At 36.6% G+C, this 19,931-nt stretch overlaps 1 protein-coding gene across 11 annotated transcripts in view; it reads left to right on the top strand.

The window, feature by feature from the left end:
* Positions 1-19,931, top strand: part of CTNND2 (catenin delta 2) — a 525,796-nt gene that overhangs the window by 408,389 nt on the left and 97,476 nt on the right. For all 11 annotated transcript variants that reach the window (XR_014175415.1, XM_081953365.1, XM_081953369.1 and 8 more), the window contains 2 exons: positions 1,671-1,854; positions 18,825-18,942. Coding sequence is in view for 10 of the 11 variants with exons in the window: in XM_081953365.1 (XP_081809491.1) it covers positions 1,671-1,854; positions 18,825-18,942 (302 nt within the window). In the remaining variant the exon portion in view is untranslated. The remainder of the gene's footprint in view (positions 1-1,670; positions 1,855-18,824; positions 18,943-19,931) is intronic.

Raw genomic sequence — 19,931 nt, 5'->3', positions numbered from 1 at the left:
CCAAAGTATTCTTGACATTAGCTTCAGTTATTGAAGTGCATAATCATGCACATGTAATTTTTATTGCAACATTTAGTACAACATTTTATATCAGTTATTCTTGTAGCATAAGTGCCTAGACACAGTCTGAAAATAGTAATTTTTGGATGGGGTGCGAAACTCCTATCTATTATGCTGTTCGAGTGTGCTGGACCTTTTTTCCCCCTCAACAAGATCCAGAGGACCACAAGTTCCATTTCATCTTTGTGGGATGTATTAATTCCAGCAAATGAGCTCATATGAGCATTTGGTATTAAGATATGAATTATCCATATAATGTTACATATAAGCATCCATATGATTAGGTAATTTTGTGTCAGACTCCCATTGTTTGGTGTCAGCACAACAAAAGAGAAGTGATGGGTGAGATTTTTACCCTATCCAGTCCATCAATCCAAACAGTAGAAAAAATGTTTTTTTTTACTACGGACATGGAAATCATTTAACTAGTTCAGTAAAAATCTTGAGATGCATTCAAAAATAACGCAGGGGATTGACTAAATCTACCTATTGGTATACAAGGTATAAAAATGAAGGTCCTAATATAAAAGATGCCCTGTAGATCCCAAAGTAACATTTTATACATATCATTACAAGATATGAAAAAATTAATTCTTTGGCAAGGTTTCAAATTCAATCTCTGCCATCTTTATATTTCACTGGGAGAGTTCTCCTACTGAAACAATGGCTAGTCATTTCTAGTCCCTGTCCACAATGCGGAGTTATATACACTTATAATCTCAATAAATGCACTGCATATTCTTATTTAAATGAAACATGAATCTGTAATATTTGCCAACAGTAACAGTTAAACAGTTTTATTTAAATTCGAGGATAAATAGTTTCATTTAAAAGATGTACATTAAATTATTTCCTGATTGTTTTATGTATTCATGTTTTAATAAGAATGGTATATATTCATTAAGTATGTGCTTAATTTGCCTTTATTTATTATATTTCATATTTCTAAACCACGCATCTCCCTCAAAGAGGAACTCTAGGCAGTATACAATATAACTTTTCTTTCTCCATTCTGTTTTTCATGTGATGATGAGAAATTGTAATTTTTTAAAATTGTAAGCCAATTTATAGTCACTGGGCTTATAGACTACAACAAATAAATTAAAATAAAAATCATAGTTTTTGCTACAAGTGAGGATGGCAAATACAGAGTATACATGTTTTTCAAAATTGATTTCAATGTAGGCAAGTGGCACTATTCTAAGAGTCTTCTGTTGTTTGAGATTGGGAAGCCGCCTCAGACAGTTGTGACACTTGCATTGAGCAATGATTCCAGAGTGAAGTTTGAGGACATATTTATTGTGACATTCTTATGGAGACCTACCAGACCTTGTGAAGTCTCCGTCTGGTCCAACCTAGTTAGGAGATCAGATGGAAATACAGGATATGACTACATTAAATGAAATAATGAGATGGGTTGAATAACTGTACCTTGATGAGGACTGTGATATGTATATATTTACACGCTCTTATGTGATGCCCTAGTTTCGATAGAAAACAGTGAACATTTGAAGACTAAAATATGAATGTTCAGATAGTGGTGTTTTTGTGCAGTATCACTTCATTCTGATTTTAGAATAAATGTCAGTTCTTTGCTTCCTTCCTTTTAGGAGTTCTCTGGAATTTATCTTCTTGTGATGCACTGAAAATGCCAATTATCCAGGATGCTCTAGCAGTATTGACCAATGCAGTGATCATTCCTCATTCCGGATGGGAAAATTCCCCCCTTCAGGATGACCACAAAATTCAACTTCATTCATCACAGGTGCTGCGCAATGCCACTGGGTGCCTAAGGTGAGCTCTGATAGCTGAACTCCTTGATACTTTCTTCTACTTTCTTAATGCCATAGAATTTAAAATCATTCTTTAGGTGGCATAAGAAATACAATGATATGTTTTTATAGTATGATATTTTTATTTTAAAAATTCTCTCATTTCTCCCATTTTACTGTGAGACTTTTAAATACAACCACAGTCACTCCATGCACACGCTAGTTTTTTTCTTTTTCTTCCTTTTTTCGTTTCTGTTATAATTTTGCACCAGTGAGGTTAAAACCAATTTCGTTGTATTTAAGTACAATGACAATAAAGATTATACTTATACTTATACTTATTTATTGAGATGGGGACAGTTTATGTATATATATAAGTAGTCCTTACTTAATGATGGCAATTGGGAATGGAATTTCCATTGCTAAACAACACAATTGTAAAGTGCAATATCACATGACCACACTGCTTAGTGATGAAAATTCTGGCACTTCTGGCTACCACTTCCTTCTGGCTTCCCCATTGACTTTCTCTGCAAGAAGCTAGCAAAGAAGGAAGCTGGTGTGCCCAGATTACAATCACATGACTTTGTGGACACTGTGACTGTTGTAAGTACAAGAAGTGGTCATAGGTACAACATTTTCAGTACCATTGTAAATTTGAACAGTCACTGAATCAGCGTTATTAAGCAAGGACCACTTGTATTCTGAACAGTCTTCTGCATTGGGCATATATAACTTGTAAGATATAAAAACTCTGCTGATTAGTCATCAGGGATTTCATAATCCTTATTTTCTGTTGTCTGTCTGGGGTTCTAAAGATATATGAAGTATCAAATTGATCAAAAGCCTTTACTGATCTAAACTGCAAGGTTATCTATATCATGTTGGTCAAATTATTTCTTTGTATGTGTCATAAACAAATGAAATAGCCTTCAAAGTTTTTTTTTCAGAATAGCTTATAGCATTTACATGTTATTTGTATTCCACCTTCTCCTACAGAAGATCAAATGAACATACAGGTGAAACTCGAAAAATTAGAATATCGTGCAAAAGTTCATTTATTTCAATAATGCAACTTAAAAGGTGAAACTAATATATAAGATAGACTCATTACATGCAAATCAAGATAGTTCAAGCTGTGATTTGCCATAATTGTGATGATTATGGCTTACAGCTCATGAAAACCCCAAATCCACAATCTCAGAAAATTCAAGAATGGATTATTACTGATTAATAAAGCAATATGCAATGTTCTAGAAATGCCTTAAATTTGCAAAAGATTTTTGATGAAAATCTTCTAAAATTGTGTGAACTGGCTGTACGAAGAATCAGAAGCAGCCTGAAATTAGGAAACAAATACTGTGCTTATTATGAATAACTGTCTTTACCATTTCCTTGCTGTTCCATTTAAAATCTTGCTATAATATGTTTTTATCATTTTTTTATTTAAAGTAATTTTTTTCTTTATAAACTATAATTTGTAATATGTAACTTCCTGGAAACTATTGAGATGTGTAGAGATCTCCCATCATCTTTTGGCAAAGAGGGTGTAGTGGTAAGATAGGCAGCCAATAAATGTACTATTATTAACTTTTATTCACCAAACATGAAATTGAGTGGTGATGATGATGATGATAATGATAATGATAGCCTTCAGGATGCCCTCAAACATTACTGAGATAAAGAAAATACAATTTAATTAAATCCTGTGAAGATATTTCCCTGCATAAGCCATAATGGACTAAATCAAACCCTAAATGATTCTACTTTTAAGCTATGCAAAGCAGTGAAGAAAAATAAGATTGTGACATCATTTCTGTGCACAACTGTCTTTCCATCAAGAAGATTAATTATGCACATAGAATTTCCATTGAAGCTAATTAGGAAATGTGTGATCAATGTACCATATCTTTATTTACAGTGTATATATACGCTTTTCTTCCCCAAAAGATATTACTTTCTTAAAAAACATTACTGGACAGAATTTTGGTTTTTCAGTGATGCCTTGGTACTCAACATTAATTGGTTCCAGGAGGTATAATGAATACCAAAAATGATGAATACGAAACACATTTTTTCCATAAGGAATAATGTAGTGAGTCACAAGGCAGCCGACATTGACAGGTTCTAGTTGTACTTTAAGTACCAAACAAACGATGAGTACTGGGCAGTGGTGGGTTCCTGCCGGTTCTCACCGGTTCAGGTGAACTTGTTGGTCAATGAACCCGGAAGTAAGTTCCTGCCCCAGCCCTGTCACTCACTCATTCGCCCCCACCCGTCCAGAAGCCGCTCCATTGCTCACTCCCCCCCCCCCGCTGAGTGGGGTGGGGAATCCTCCCTTTCCTCCTCTCAGCGATCTTTTGGGAAGGGAAACAGCTCTGAGAGGGGGGAAAGCCTCTCATCGAAAACAGCGCTGAGTAGGGTGGGGAATCCTCCCGTTCCTCCTCTCAGCGATCTTTTGCGAAGGAAAACAGCTCTGAGGGGGGGGGGAAAGCCTCCCATCGAAAACAGCACTGAGTGGGGTGGGGAATCCTCCCTTTCCTCCTCTCAGCGATCTTTTGCGAAGGGAGGCTTCTCAAAATGGGACACCCCCATCTCTTTGCACCCTTCAATCTGTCTCTCTCTCTCCCTCCGCCCTCCCCCAATGGCTCACATGAAAAACTGGGGGGAACCGTGCAGAGGAAAAGGAAAGGAAAGGGCGGAGAGAAACGGGGGGAGGAAGAGAGAGAGAGAAAGAGTGACACACAAAGGGGGGGAAGCTGGGAGACGCTCCCTCTAAATACTGACGCCCTCTGCTTTTGGGGGAAAAGGCAGCGATCTCAGGAGGGGAAAGGAGAGGAGGGTCCTTGGTGAACCTCTACCCCCTATTCCCCCTATCCCAGTTAAGCCAGCTCAGTTTGGGACCCAGCCTTTCTAACTTCATTTGGGATCTTCTAACATCCCACTCCCACCCAGTCACATGGCCAGCAAGCCACTCCCACCCGGTCACTTGGCTGGCAAGCCACTTCCACAAAGCAGGCCACAACCACAGAGTAGGTTCCAAAAAATTTTGAAACCCAACACTGATACTGGGACAAAATTTTCACATCAAAATGCGCGAAGTACCAAATTATATGAATTTCAAAGCAGTTGAGTACCAAGGTACCATTGTACAGGGGAAACTTGAAAAATTAGAATATCATGCAAAAGTTCATTTATTTCAGTAATGCAACTTAAAAGGTGAAACTAATATATGAGATAGACTCGATAGTTCAAACCGTGATTTGTCATAATTGTGATGATTATGGCTTACAGCTCATGAAAACCCCAAATCCACAATCTCAATAAATTAGAATATTACATGCAATCAACAAAACAAGGATTGGACATAGAACAATATTGGACCTCTGGAAAGTATAAGCATGCATATGTACTCAGTACTTGGTTTGGGCCCCTTTTGCAGCAATTATTGCCTCAATGCAGCGTGGCATGGAAGCTATCAGACTGTGGCACTGCTGAGGTGTCATGGAAGACCAGGATGTTTCAATAGCGGCCTTCAGCTCTTCTGCATTGTTCGGTCTCATGTCTCTCATCTTTCTCTTGGCAATGCCCCATAGATTCTCTATGGGGTTCAGGTCAGGCGAGTTAGCTGGCCAATCAAGCACAGTAATCCCACGGTCATTGAACCAGGTTTTGGTGCTTTTGGCAGTGTGGGAAGATACCAAGTCCTGCTGAAAAATGAAGTCAGCATCCCCATAAAGCTCGTCTGCAGAAGGAAGCATGAAGTGCTCCAAAATCTTCTGGTAGATGGCTGCATTGACCCTGGACTTAATGAAGCACAGTGGACCAACACCAACAGATGACATGGCTCCCCAAATCAACACGGACTGTGGAAACTTCACACTGGACTTCAAGCATCTTGCAGTGTGTGCCTCTCCATTCTTCCTTCATACTCTGGGTCTTTGGTTTCCAAATGAGATGCAAAAGTTGCTCTCATCAGAAAAGAGGACGTTGGACCACTGAACAACAGACCAGGTCTGTTTTTCTTTAGCCCAGGTAAGACGCTTCTGACATTGTTTGTTGTTCAGGAGCGGCTTGACAAGAGGAATATGACATTTGAAGCCCATGTCCAGGATCTGTCTGTGTGTGGTGGCTCTTGATGCACTGACTTCAGCCTCAGTCCATTCCTTGTGAAAGTCCCCAACACTTTTGAATGGCCTTTTCCTGACAATCCTCTCCAGGCTGCGGTCATCCCTGCTGCTTGTGCACCTTTTTCTCCCACACTTTTCCCTTCCACATAATTTCCTTTTAATGTGCTTTGATACAGCACTTTGGGAACATCCAACTACTTTTGTAATTACCTTTTGAGGCTTTCCCTTCTTATGGAGGGTGTCAATAATGGTTCTGCACAACTGTCAGGTCAGCAGTCTTTCCCATGATTGTGATTCCAGACAGAGACCATTTAAAGGCTCAGGAACCCTTTGCAGGTGTTATGGCTTAATTAGCTGATTAGAGTGAGACACTTTGAGCCTAAAATATTGCCCCTTTTCACAATATTCTAATATTCTGAGATTGTGGATTTGGGGTTTTCATGAGCTGTAAGCCGTAATCATCACAATTATGACACATCACTGCTTGAACTATCTTGCTTTGCATGTAATGAGTCTATCTCATATATTAGTTTCACCTTTTAAGTTGCATTACTGAAATAAATGAACTTTTGCACGATATTCTAATTTTTTGAGTTTCACCTGTATACTGTATCATATTCTCTCCATCACAGTATCAATCCTGTGAGGTATCAAGAGGTATGGTAATTGGTGTTGCTATAAAATAGGTTTAGATGTATTTCCTTTTCCTCTCCTATCTCATGCTGTCCTCCCTTTCTGCACTCTGCATAACATTGCTTACCCTGAAATGGAATGTATCATGTTATGTATGAGTGTATTAGTATTCAGAATTTCAATAGTTTTTGTAAAAAGGTTAGAGGAGAAATGACAATATTAAACTAAGCTGATGAGATAAATCAGTGGTCATGTTTGTTTTTACCATTTGACTGTAGCAAAGTAGTGAATGTAGGACCATGTTTTTTGGTTACTGCTATAAAAATATTAACACCGTAATAAATTTTATAAACTTAGAAGCATGTACTTTCTAAACGTATTTATTTATTCATCACATTTATACAGCTGCCCATCTTACAATCAAGTGACACGGGGTAGCATACAACAAAGTGAAAAACCAAATATATTGCTTTGGAGACTTAGGGTGCAATCCAAAAAGCCTGTGGAATAGCAATGTACAATTTGGTTTGTTTATTTATTGTTCACAGAATAACAATATTACTCTGCATGACAAACAATTTCTGAAATTCTGAAACATTTGTGTAATGTCTGTAGAGAACTGGTTAGTAATTTGTGATGTGCAAGGATAACATTTTTCAAAAAAAACCCTGCTAGCTAAAACACCGTTGAACCATTTAATGGAGCACTTTACATTATGGCTTTAGGCGGTGGTCCTTAAAAGACTATACCTGTAATATACTTACAGATGTTCCACAGAAGTTGCTCAGTAAGAGGGTGGCATAAAATTTAAATTGATTTGAGTTGTAGCTTCTATATAGTTTATCAAAAGCCAGCTGCATTTAGTTTGGCTAACAGTGACTTTTGACAAGCAAACCTTTTGCTAAATTATACTATATTTCCTCTCTATGTATGTGTATTCATGCTTGCTGCATGATTTTGGCTCTTCAGGTTTACACTGCAATTCAGGAGTTGTTGCTGGGAATAATGCAAATTTATGTAGCAATAATAAGTCATCTAGAACATTTCCTATTTTGCTTTGTAGAAGTGAAATTGTGAGGGAGGTAAGTTATTTGGTGACTTCTTTAAAATGATACTCAAAAAGTCTGGAGATCCATAATGAACCATTTATCTTTGAGCTTGAGCAACTCACTGTCATCTCCATTAGCATATTTTTTGTTTTGCTCTATTTCTGGAGAAAGTGGTCTTAATGATGTGCAATTTCTGAGAACTGAAACACCTGATACAGAAGCTTTCTAGGATACTTAAAACAAAAGGAAGAGGAAAGCATGCTTGGCAAAGTTTCTAGAACTTTTTGCAACTCCTTAAAAATAGCTTTGTCTAAGTTCTCATGACTGGGGTGGGCTTAAATTAGAGGACACAGATTCGCTGCCCAACCGCCTTTCTCGTAAGGATGCAGTGGGAAAATTTTTAAACTCTGCAGACCCAAGGTGGATCCACCTCATTTTTAGATCCAATCTCTGTTTTTCATTTTTTTTCCATACAAAATTTGGTCATTCTGTTTAGGTTTTGGAGACTTATTCAACTGACTGATAGACAGACAGACAAAATCTTGAACCACTTTAAATTTTGTCTTTTGATACAGCTTCTCTTCAAAGTTCCTTATCAGTATTTTTAAACATTTTCCTGGGTGTTTTCAGAAGTCACGACTCTTTACCTACTTTCCCATTTGAGATTTTTTTTTTCCTTTAAAGCTATTGTATTTAAAGTAGTGGTTATAGCATGATCCCCATCTCCTAGTTAAAATAGTAGCAGGTTTATACAAATGATTGCTTCAATCAATATCTAGAAGTAATTTAATTAGAATATATCAAGTTATAGTGAAATATGAACTGTAGAATAATTGTAAAATAAAGGTCATCATCGCAGAATATGCCATTATCTCTGTCTTCCTCTTTTTAAAAAAAAATCACTTTGGTGTGAGCCAATCCCACTCCATAGCACTGTTTAATGATTGAATGGACTTAATATATGTTTTAATGAAAAAACATTGGTGTTGAAAAAAGACTGGCCTAGATATAAACAAGTAGGAGTAAAAATAAATCAGAATAACTTTGACTGAAAAGAATATTATTTGATTTGGAGAACCAAATTTAAATGTATATACTGTGTAAGTCTATATATTTTAATATACTGGGATCTACTCTAAAAGACTATAGGGAGTTTTTCTCTATAAACGTAAAGTTTGTTGCAACATATAAGTACTGCTATGGTGTCATTCAGGACTGAAGTTTTGGGTTGTTCATGGAGCAGTAAGTTCTGTTGGTAAATTATGGCATACTGCCTGCCCAGTATGTAGTTAGGTGGCCTATAGTATTGGATGTATATATTTTCTGCTGATTAAGATGTTGTTACTTGACTTCCATTATGCAGATATAATGACTTATTTTGCTTATCTGACTTTTGGTTAATAGTTGTATAATAAAGAGGAAAACAGCACTGATCACAACAACATTCCCTCTATCAGTGGTCCCAAACATTCTGGCTTTGCAGACTGGTGGTAACGGCAAGGGTGGAGAGGCGATAGTTCTGAGATGAGAGTATGACTACTGTATCTTATTTCTGCTGCAAAGATCTGGATGAGCTCAATTAGTAGACCATAAAAACAAATCAGACCATGTAAAAATTCTACCCTCTAACAATCTTATATGATTGCTTTTCTTTTGAAATAAATAATGTTCTGAATAAATGCTGTGCTAGTTATTTTTAGGTTAGTTGTCATTTTAGATGGTGTTTTGGTTCTTTTTCAGTAGTCTGTAGAAAAATGTGCTTTTATTTAAATTGTAGCATGTCTGTAAGAATTATATGCCATTACTATAAAACCTGGGCTTAAAATGTAACTTCTTTTTTCATTTTAAATTTCAATGACATGCTGAATATTCCTAGCAATCAAGAGGTGACGTCAGCCTTTTCTACAAAACTTCCCTGATCTGTGTTAGAAATCTGCCTAAGGGCCATAATTGAATAATTTTGCTTTAGTATACATTTAACTCTTTTAATTATTTACTTTAGGATTTGCAGGACTTGGAACAGTTATACTGTATATAAGAGTTGGTTGCTCTGTTGCTCTCACTTCAATCCTGAACTGTATTAATGAACAGCTGCTATTTGAATACGAAAGAAATTATCATTTGAGCAATTTTGAGGACATGCAAATGGTAGACATAGGTATTAACATTATGAAACATTATGTTATCCAATATTATTTGAAAGATGGCAATCAAATAGTTCAATCATTAGCAATCTTACCTACAGTTTACATGTCAGAAACTGTATGAAAATATATCTTTTAAGATCTATTCCAGTATTGTCATTGCAGGAGTCCACTAAACAGATATAAAACATTAAACCAATTTTAAGATGGAAATAACATGAAGTATGTTTCCATTATAAACATTTTTTAAAACAACAATATTAATATATTAGGTATTTCCAAACTGCTAAAGACTCTTCCAAAAATACAATAAATAACAATGATATAATAGATAGCAATAAAAATTAAGTAAGGATTAAAACTTATCAAGATATTTTAAGTAAACTTTTTAAATATGATACATAGAATCAGAAAGCATACAGACGATGCGTATCTTCATCAGTGCTAAAAATATTTTGTTAGGTGGAATCTGGATTTTTAAAAAAGACATATTGTAAAAATAAGTGTTAAACTATTTAATTTCTGTTCATTTTTGGAATATTTAAAGTGTAACAATTATTAAAAATAGATAAGTGATTATGCTAAAATAATTTAAAGTGAAGAAAAATATAAAATAATGAATGATAAAACTTCTTTCATAAAGCAAGGCCTCAGTCAAATAGTTGTTTTTTCATACGAGTGAAGAATATTATTAAACAATGTTTTAGACATTGCTCTTTTAAGAAATAATGTGAAGTTTGAGTTATTAATATATACTTTGAAAGAAAGTGTTATCCAATACTATGTACATAATTATTTTTAAATTTGAATAATTCATTAATCAGTATCAGAAAAATGGGAAACAAATTTGTTTAAAAAACAAATTTTGGAAATATATTTAGAAACATATACCAGGAAATATGACTTAGCAGTCTATTTTAATGAAGTAGTTTGCTGATAGCTTCTGACTCCACAAAGATAAGATAAACATTATCTTAGAGGAAATGAGTAATATTCACCATTTTATAATATCACAGATATATAGCATATTCATGTATGATACTTAAATTACTAGACTTTGATTTTAAATGAAATGAAATACACTGTATATCATTGTGTATCAATCATATACTATTGTAGTTTTATTTTTGTTAAAGGGATGAATTCTTACTGAGAATTGATTCCATATTAATAGGTCTTATGGATGAGGGGGAAATCTATCTTAGAATATAGGATATGTTGAAAAAATAATAAGACTCAAGGGGATGGAAATAATAGTTTCTACCTGTTTCTTACTTTGATAGTAGACTGATATATATCAAACTATTTGCTTGTGATCATCTGAGAACTGTTTAAAAATAAATCTGCTCTGTAAGTAAAGTTCATTTGTCTTTACTCAGGAACCTACAAATAAGCTCAGACTTGAGAACTGAATCTATTTCACTTGACAAAGCTTGACAATTTGTTCATATTATTTGAAGGCACAGCATGTAGGTTTGGGAATGCACTAGTCAGTCCTAATTCCTGTTCACAAGATGGTCAGTGCGACATTGATCAAGAACTGTTAAGGATTGGGATCTTGAAAAATGAAAGGGTTCTCATAGTGATAGGCAAAACACAATACTGGTGGTTGGGAAACTTGAAACAAGAATTATAGAGCCATCTGTAACAATAAATGCCAGTGTTGATGATAAATCATACTACTTACAAGAACAGTTTGAGACAACTATCATCTCATTGATCATCAAGATTGATTTTGACCTCTTGACTGCCCAAACATGACTTCCTAGTCTAGCCTCACATTAAGTAGAATAGGATAACTATCCTAGATAGAAAAATACCAGTCTTCATTCAATTCATCCAAAATGAAAGTTGTTTTAATTTTGATCCAAAATGAAAGTTGTTGAGTAGCTTAGGTTCTACATTAGACATTAATTTAATGGAAATGTAAGGAAGATTTTCTGAAGAAATTAAATGTTCAAGATTTCAAGAAGTTGTTTAAACACTAAAACTAGATAAGTTCCTTTAATAATCACCACAGTGTCTTACTGTGCTTCCAATTTTGTATTGTCTAGAGCCTCTTGTGCTCCGTACAATATTGCAAAGACTGACTAGATTCTTGAAAGACTGTTTCCTTGCACTTTTATTAGGAGGAAAAAAGAATTCAATTTTTGACAAACAACACAATAACAATTGGTTGCAACAAATCAAGTGTAGTTTTTTTTCTTTCAGTATTATATGTATATATATGATACTTTTTGGCTATCCTTATGCCTGAAAATACATTTGAGACAAACAATACAGAGGTGGGTTGCGCCAGTTTTACTACCAGTATGCTCGGGCACACGCCAGGCGCACACTGCGTGCATGTGTACAATCCAGTATATATTGTTCTTTGCGCATGCGCAGAACAATTTACAGTGAACTGCACATGCATGCACACTACTAAACAACATGCCAGCAGCAGTGACTGGGGAACCAGTTTGGGGCATGGCCAGCCTGGGTCATTGCTGGTTTTGCGACCCAAGCCATACTGGTTCAGCCGAACCGGGAGTAACCCATCTCTGATACGGTAGCTAAGAATAACATATGCTTCTTTAACACAGTAATTGATCCTGAATCATATTATCAGTCCTAGCATTATTTGCCCAAATAGCAACAAGAATGTAAAATAACATTCCAAGTCCTTAGTAGCATATTGAATAGCAAGTTGCAGCCAATGCAATTAAGCATAAATTTTATGTAGCTGAAACATTTTTGTTACTATTATCCTCATTTCAAGATCCAAGATTCAAGATTTCAATTTGTTTAAAGCAACCCTCCATTAATTTACTAGGAAAGAATACTGAAAGTTAATATTCCTGGGGTTATGTTAATTACTAATGCCAATTTCATCAACTTCCTCTAGGAAGGGTGAATGGCTTAAAAGCCCACATTCATTTCATTGGAAATCTTCAATCAATATGAAACTTCAAAAGCAGCAATGGCATTTTCAACCAAATAATCTAGATGTGTAAATTAAATATACTGCCAAGAATCACTATGAGACATTTGTTTTTTAACTTTGCAAAAATAATAAAATATTATTTCCTCAAAAGTAAATTGATTTGAAGTAATATGGGAGGCCCAGTTTCCCCAACAAACCCTAATATCCCAGATTTGGATGCTAATTTTAAAATGGCTTTAAGTTTTTCATGGGTAAATTTGTCCAAATAATACCTGCAATAGTATTTTCTGTGTAGATATTATAGTATTAATAGAAATGGATCCCTACACCAATTGACATCCTAATACTTGCCATGACTTCAGTGGGATCAGATAACAACTCTTTTTTTTTTGTAAAAAAAAATTATTTTTAATTTTCATAACATATAATCACATGTATACTATTACATAGCCAACATCGTATTGTATTATCAAATGTTTACATCAATTTATCTTACCATCAACTCCCCATAAGAAAAAGAAAAAAAAACAGTTATTGGATCTTCTGCTCTCCATACACTATATTTTCGCGTTCACATTCTTCTCCCTCTCTCTTCCTCCTCCCTACCTCCTTTCTTCTCTCTGTCCTCCTTCCCTTCTCTACTTCCCCTTCCTCTCTCCCCTTTCCACTCCTCATTTCTCTCCTCCTCTTCCCCCCGCTACCCTCTCTCCTATCTCTCTCTCCTTCCCTTACCTCTCTCCTTTTCTTCCCACTTTTCATCTTATTTGCTTGATGTATTTCAGCTTCTGAGCAAGCTCCATTTTATGTTGATGGTATTTATAGTTGCTTTTCAATATACATATTTAATTTTAAACATATATTCTCCTTTAAAAAAAAAGAAAAATGGAACAAAAAAGCATACATACATAGTCATTGTACTTTTAAACCCACCCACCCCCAGCCTAATTTTGGTCGAGATGTAGACCTGGTTACAATTCCCAGCTATTCTCATCATTATCTTTATATAATTATACATCCTTACGCGCCCCCAATTTGTGATTCTGCCTTCAAGTCTCAATAGTTTCCCATTATAAGTGTATTTCATGTTCCCTCTCTAATTTTTCCATGTCTTGGATTAGATTACCTTTAGTTGTCTATGAGTAGCAAATCTCACTGTTCAATATTCATTTCAATTCCCTTAATCTATTGTATAGAATAACAAATGGTAAACATCTCGCTTTATTTCATCATCTTAAAAGTTCTATGTATATCCATGTTTCATATATTTTAACCCATGCTTCGTTGTCCTTCTGTTGTTGTTTCCAGTCAATTTGCCATTCAGTTTAATTATCATGTATAAAAGTGAATGGCAAACCTCTGCTTACAACCAGCCCATGTCAGTTTCATATTTATCCACATTCCATATATTTTGGGCTTTGTTTAGTTGCCTTTCCATTGTTATATTCAACCAGTTAGCAACTCCATTTTATTGGCATGTTTTTCACAACCTCCCCACATCAATATCAATATTACATTTATCCATATTCCATATATTTCTACCTTTGCTTAATTATCTTTCCATTATTACATTCAATCAATTAGCAACTAGATTTTATTGTCACATTTAGAAATAAAACCCTTATCTTAGTTTTATATTCTCCCACATAAAAATTTCTGGTTGTCTGATTTTTTTTTCTAGTAAGTTTTTTGTCCCACTTCTCTGTTCCTGCCCTCTCCTTTCTCTTTGCTTCGGCACATCCACTCTCCCCAACTTTCTCCAGGTCACCACCAAAAGGATGTTTTTTATTTCTCTTTGTTGGGGCAAAACCTCCCCCTTCAATTTCCCTTATATCACTAACATCCTCAACTTCTTTTGTCTATCTTTTGTTTCCTTCCGTTTCTACTCCTTCATGGTCTTGCCCCCCTTGCCCCCCTTCTTCTTTGAATTCTTCTTTAGATATCTGCTTCTCTAGGTTCAGAATTCTATTTAGGCTTGATTTTAATGATTTATGCATATTTTTATATTATTATTATTATTATTATTATTATTATTATTATTATTATTATTATTATTATTATTATTATTATTATTATTATTACTTGAACTTATTAGTCGCCCCCTCTCCCCACAGGGACTCGGGGCGACGTACAAAAGTATTATATAGCGTACAGAGGAGGTAAGAATAAATAAATAAGTTACAATACCTAAAAAAGTTAAAACCCCAGTGAAATTAACCCTTAAAAACTAAAATTACCAATTAAAAATGCCCAGGGCTGGAGAGGTTGTAGAATTATGCCAGGTCAGCTAGTCGAAACAGGTAGGTTTTCAGCTTCATACGGAAGGAGCGAAGGTCGGTTGTAGTCCTGATGTCTGGGGGGAGGTCATTCCAAAGGGTGGGGCCCACTACAGAGAAGGCCCTACTTCTGGGCGCTGCCCTCTGGCACTCTCTGGAGGACGGCACCCGGAGTAGTCCCTCTCTGTGTGAGTGGACGGGTCGCAGGGATGTATGGGGCAGGACGCGATCCCGCAGGTAACTAGGCCCTGTGCCATGGAGCGCTTTGAAGGTGGTAACCAGTACCTTGAAGCGCACCCGGTAGGCCACAGGAAGCCAGTGCAGCTCGCGCAGGATAGGTGTTATATGGGAGAACCTCGATCTCCCCATAATTACCCGTGCGGCTGCATTCTGGACCAACTGCAGTCTCCGGGTGCACCTCAAGGGGAGCCCCATGTAGAGAGCATTACAGTAGTCCAGGCGAGACGTCACCAGCGCGTGAGTGACTGTACGCAAGGCCTCCCGGTCCAAAAGGGGCCGCAATTGGCGCACCAGGCGAACCTGGTGGAACGCCCCCCTCGCCACGGCTGCCACATGATCTTCCATAGACAGCCGGGCATCAAGGAGGACGCCCAAATTGCGTGCCCCTTCCACCGGGGCTAATTGATCATCTCCGATGGTCAGCGATGGCATATGCTGGTTGAACCGGGAAGCCGGAAGCCACAGCCACTCTGTCTTGGAGGGGTTGAGCCTGAGCCTGTTGTCATCCATCCAGACCCGTACGGCTTCCAGACACCGGGACATCACTTCAACAGCCTCGTTGGGGTGGTTTGGGGTGGAAATGTACAGCTGAGTGTCATCAGCGTACAGATGGTATCCCACCCCAAAACCACGGATGATCTCGCCCAGCGGCTTCATATATATGTTGAACAGGAGAGGCAAGAGGATCGACCCCTGTGGGACCCCACAGATAAGGGGCCTCGCGGCCGACCTCTCCTCTCCTACCAACACACATTGCGTCCGGCCAGAGAGGTAGGAGCGGAACCATCGTAATACGGTGCCCCCGACCCCTAACCCCTCCAGACGGCGCAATAGGATACCATGGTCGATGGTATCGAAGGCCGCCGAGAGGTCTAATAGGACAAGGATGGAGGAACAACCCCCATCCTTTGCCCTCCAGAGATCATCCACCAACGCGACCAAGGCTGTCTCCGTGCTGTGACCGGGCCGGAAGCCGGACTGGCGCGGGTCTAGATAATCAGCTTCTTCCAGGTGGCGCGGAAACTGCTGAGCCACCACACTCTCAACAACCTTCGCTAAGAAAGGAAGGTTGGAGACAGGACGGTAATATCACGTAGTTCTTCAAATTCCCAGCTTTCCATGATGTCCAGTTCCAAAGTTAGAATTAGCTATACAGTTATTTCAGAGTTCTGATCCACCTTAAGTTTGTCCACTTCCACTGCTGTAGGGGAGAACGATGGGAGCCATCTTGGTCTTTTGTTCTTCCTTAATATCCAGTTCCAAGATTGCAGTTAGTTATACAAAGTCTTAATTTGAGGCTCTGGTCCACCTTAGGTTTTAGCTACTGTGGGACCGGAAGTGAAGCCGGGGCCATCTTAATCTTTGCAGTAAAATAAAAAGATGAAGGAGGGAAGAAGAAAAAAGAAAAGAAAAAAAACCCTAACATTTTCCAGTTCTTATCTCTGTGATCATTCTTCCCCCTGTCACCTTCCGTCACCATTCAGCCACAGCTGCTTAAAACATATCAATTAGAACAAACTTTTAAAGAGCTAGATTCTGGTACATGTCTCTTTTGCTTACTGCTCTTGCAACCTCTGATATATGGTAATTGGTTAGTTAAAACTTCCCACACAGTCAATGTTAGATTATCCATTATCAGAGAAAAAGAATCAAAATATTTGGTTTCTATTTGATATCCAAGACCAGATTAGAGTTTATATTGAGTGGGTTCAGAAGAAAAACGTGCTTTTCTCTTGATTATTTTAGCTGAAAGGAATTCAAACAAAGTAAAAATATTGGTTTCTGTTTAAGATCCAAAACCAAATTTAACATTACAATTATGTGGGTTTTTAACTGCTTTGCTTTCTGTTCTTCTATTCGAAGGCGCAGACAAAGAACTTCCAGGAGGGCTGGTGTTACAGCCCTCCACCTTCCTTTGTTCTTTTTCTTTTTGGAAAAAATAAGTCCCGATCTGACCATCAGTATTATTTATGTTCTCAATTTTTTTTTGCCTTTTCCAGATTTAATTTATAGTTGTGGGTTAGTTAAATTCTCTTACCAGGTCTTTTATCTCTCCTGGTCTCCACCTGTTCCAAACTTATTTTGACAAAAAGGTCAGCATCTTGTCAGCCATGAATGCTGCCCCCCCCCAACTCCGATTCATAGGCAAATCTCTAACCCACCAGAGATCTGTTGCTTCTCTCAGGGTCTGATGAGACGCTGCCCTTCTTCACCCCCACCTCCAGTGGGTGTTCTGATTCAAAAGAATCTTCGGAGATAGTTTGTCGGACAGGGTTCATGTGAGACTCTTAGGAGCCCACATCTCCCACGTCTGTCCAGCTGGAGAACTTCCTGTCACTCCCAGATAACAACTCTTGAGTTACTAAAGTACAGTTGAATTCTGAAGTAGTGAAGCTAATATGCATGTCCAGTAATAAGTCTTCTAGAATAGCTAAATCTATCTTCTGAATAATTGCAACTTGTTCATTGAAAGTCTCAGAGAATGCCCTTAACAAACAAAAAAATATTCAGCACCTGTAAAATCATTAAAAACATAGTGCTGGAATAAATATGGGAAGGTATCTCAGTTCAATTCAATTCAATTTATTGCAATCAAAGACCAGTACAGATAATAAACAAATAAAATATAAGACAGTTAAAATACATTTGTAAAATAACCTAAGTAGCATCTAATATGTAAAATCCATGATGTAGCTTATATTACATTATAATGTAAATACAGTACCTAATATTACAACAAAGTACAATTATTAATATCAGTGAAGTAGTAATATCTAAAATTTAAATAAATTATAGCTACAGGAATGCATTGCAGGATATTGATCCATCAAAATCCTGTGCTGTTGTACAAACCTAGCTACATGCACTGTAATAAAAGGTACTTCAGTTAAAAGCAGCATCTGAGCATAAGCCAAATCTAGGCAACCAGGATATCTAATAGTCAGAGAAAGTATAAATCTTATTGATGTCTCCATAAAGGGAGCAACATTCTATAGTTTCTGCCTCTCTGGAATCACAGAGGCAAAGTCTTTCAACCAATGGAAACTTTTTTACATTTACCATCCAGTACTGCATTACAACTTTCTCTATGGCAACTGATGTGGTTTAAGAAGGAAAGATGTGGCACATCTTCCATGCTGCCATCCAAGCAGATAGCATACAAACCTTCTCCAACAATGAGAACAGTATGTAATCATTTGCTTCTGGTTCCAATATGCAATTGACATAGCTAATAAATGGTTATCAGAATGAAAATGGTAGGACGTGTCAGAGAATCCCAATACCCATCTAACAATAGCACCATCATAACCAGAAATCAAAATTTCTTGCAGATTAACTTTTATTCATAATATGTTAATATAAAATAATATATTTTTGGTAACTGAAAATAAAGAGTTTTGGTAAAGATCATGTTGAACTCGTTCAGAAATTAGACCACAAATGTTTTGGGACTACAGTATCTAGAAGTCTAAAAGTTACAGTCTCAAGCTATCTGTATGGTGAATGAAGTTGCTTCAAAGGGACCAATGTTAATGAGTTTTACACAAAAATTAAAATAAAATTGAGTAAAGAATCAACATTGTTATTTGCTTCCAGGAATGTCAGCTCTGCTGGAGAAGAAGCTCGGAGAAGAATGAGAGAATGTGACGGACTAACTGATGCATTGCTTTATGTGATTCAGTCTGCTCTAGGAAGCAGTGAAATTGATAGCAAGGTTTGTTCAGTTTCTCTACCCTAGATTTATTTATTTATTTATTTATTTATTTGCTTATTTACTTTTGCACTCTCAATCTCACAATTATTAAAAGGTGGGTTTCCACTGTAGGCACTGTATTGTCAGCCATGAAATATGCTTAGTTTCAAAAACCAAATACTAACTCCCAAACTCTTCCCAAAATGAAACAAATCTTGGCTTCTGCCTTCTTTGCTAAATAGCTCCAACTATTGCAGAAATTGTACAAAAAATGATTCCCAATTACTCAAGGCTTATTTTCCATGTTTTATACCTATAGAATTGCAAAGCATGCAAAATGAATTTTCCTGTCTAATGGTAATAGCTAGATTTTGAGATACTTAATAAAGCCTTGCACTCCTTCATATACATTCATTAATTCATCTGCCAGAGTGACTTCAACAGTGAGAATAGCAGCATATAAATTTGATAAATAAATAAAACATTTTCTCAAATTCACTTTATAAAGATGGAAGGTGGAAATGATTGTAGTTGTATTCAGTGCACCTAAAAACAAAAATTAAGACAGATCCCATTCTTTCTCCTACAATTTGCTCAGCAATAAATGGAAGCATAGTGTAGTCTATTCTTATGACTAATCAAGACTAATTTAGACTTTCTTTAATTTGTTATATTCAAATAAACTTTGCCCTTGATTTTATTTCTGTACTTAAGGGGCTTAAGGAACAAGTTTTCATATTATTGAATGTATGAATGCAAATCAAGGAGATCACAGTGAACAAGCATATCTCCGTCTTTGAATATTTTACAAATATATTCTGATAAGATTTGAGAACACATTGTAAAGCATCCTTACTCTAGATTTAATGAGATGAAAAGCAAAGCATTTTTCTTTACTGCACATATTGTTATTGAGTGATAAAAAGTGCAATAAATATGTGCCTTACATTCCAATAAAAGCACACCTCATGGAGCAAGTATACACTTCTGCGGAAGTGTATCCATACTTA

Source organism: Natrix helvetica (assembly GCF_964273705.1).
Source record: "Natrix helvetica genome assembly, chromosome: 4".
In the NCBI taxonomy this organism is placed as follows: Eukaryota; Metazoa; Chordata; class Lepidosauria; order Squamata; family Natricidae; genus Natrix; species Natrix helvetica.
This window is presented reverse-complemented; position numbering and strand designations above follow the sequence as displayed.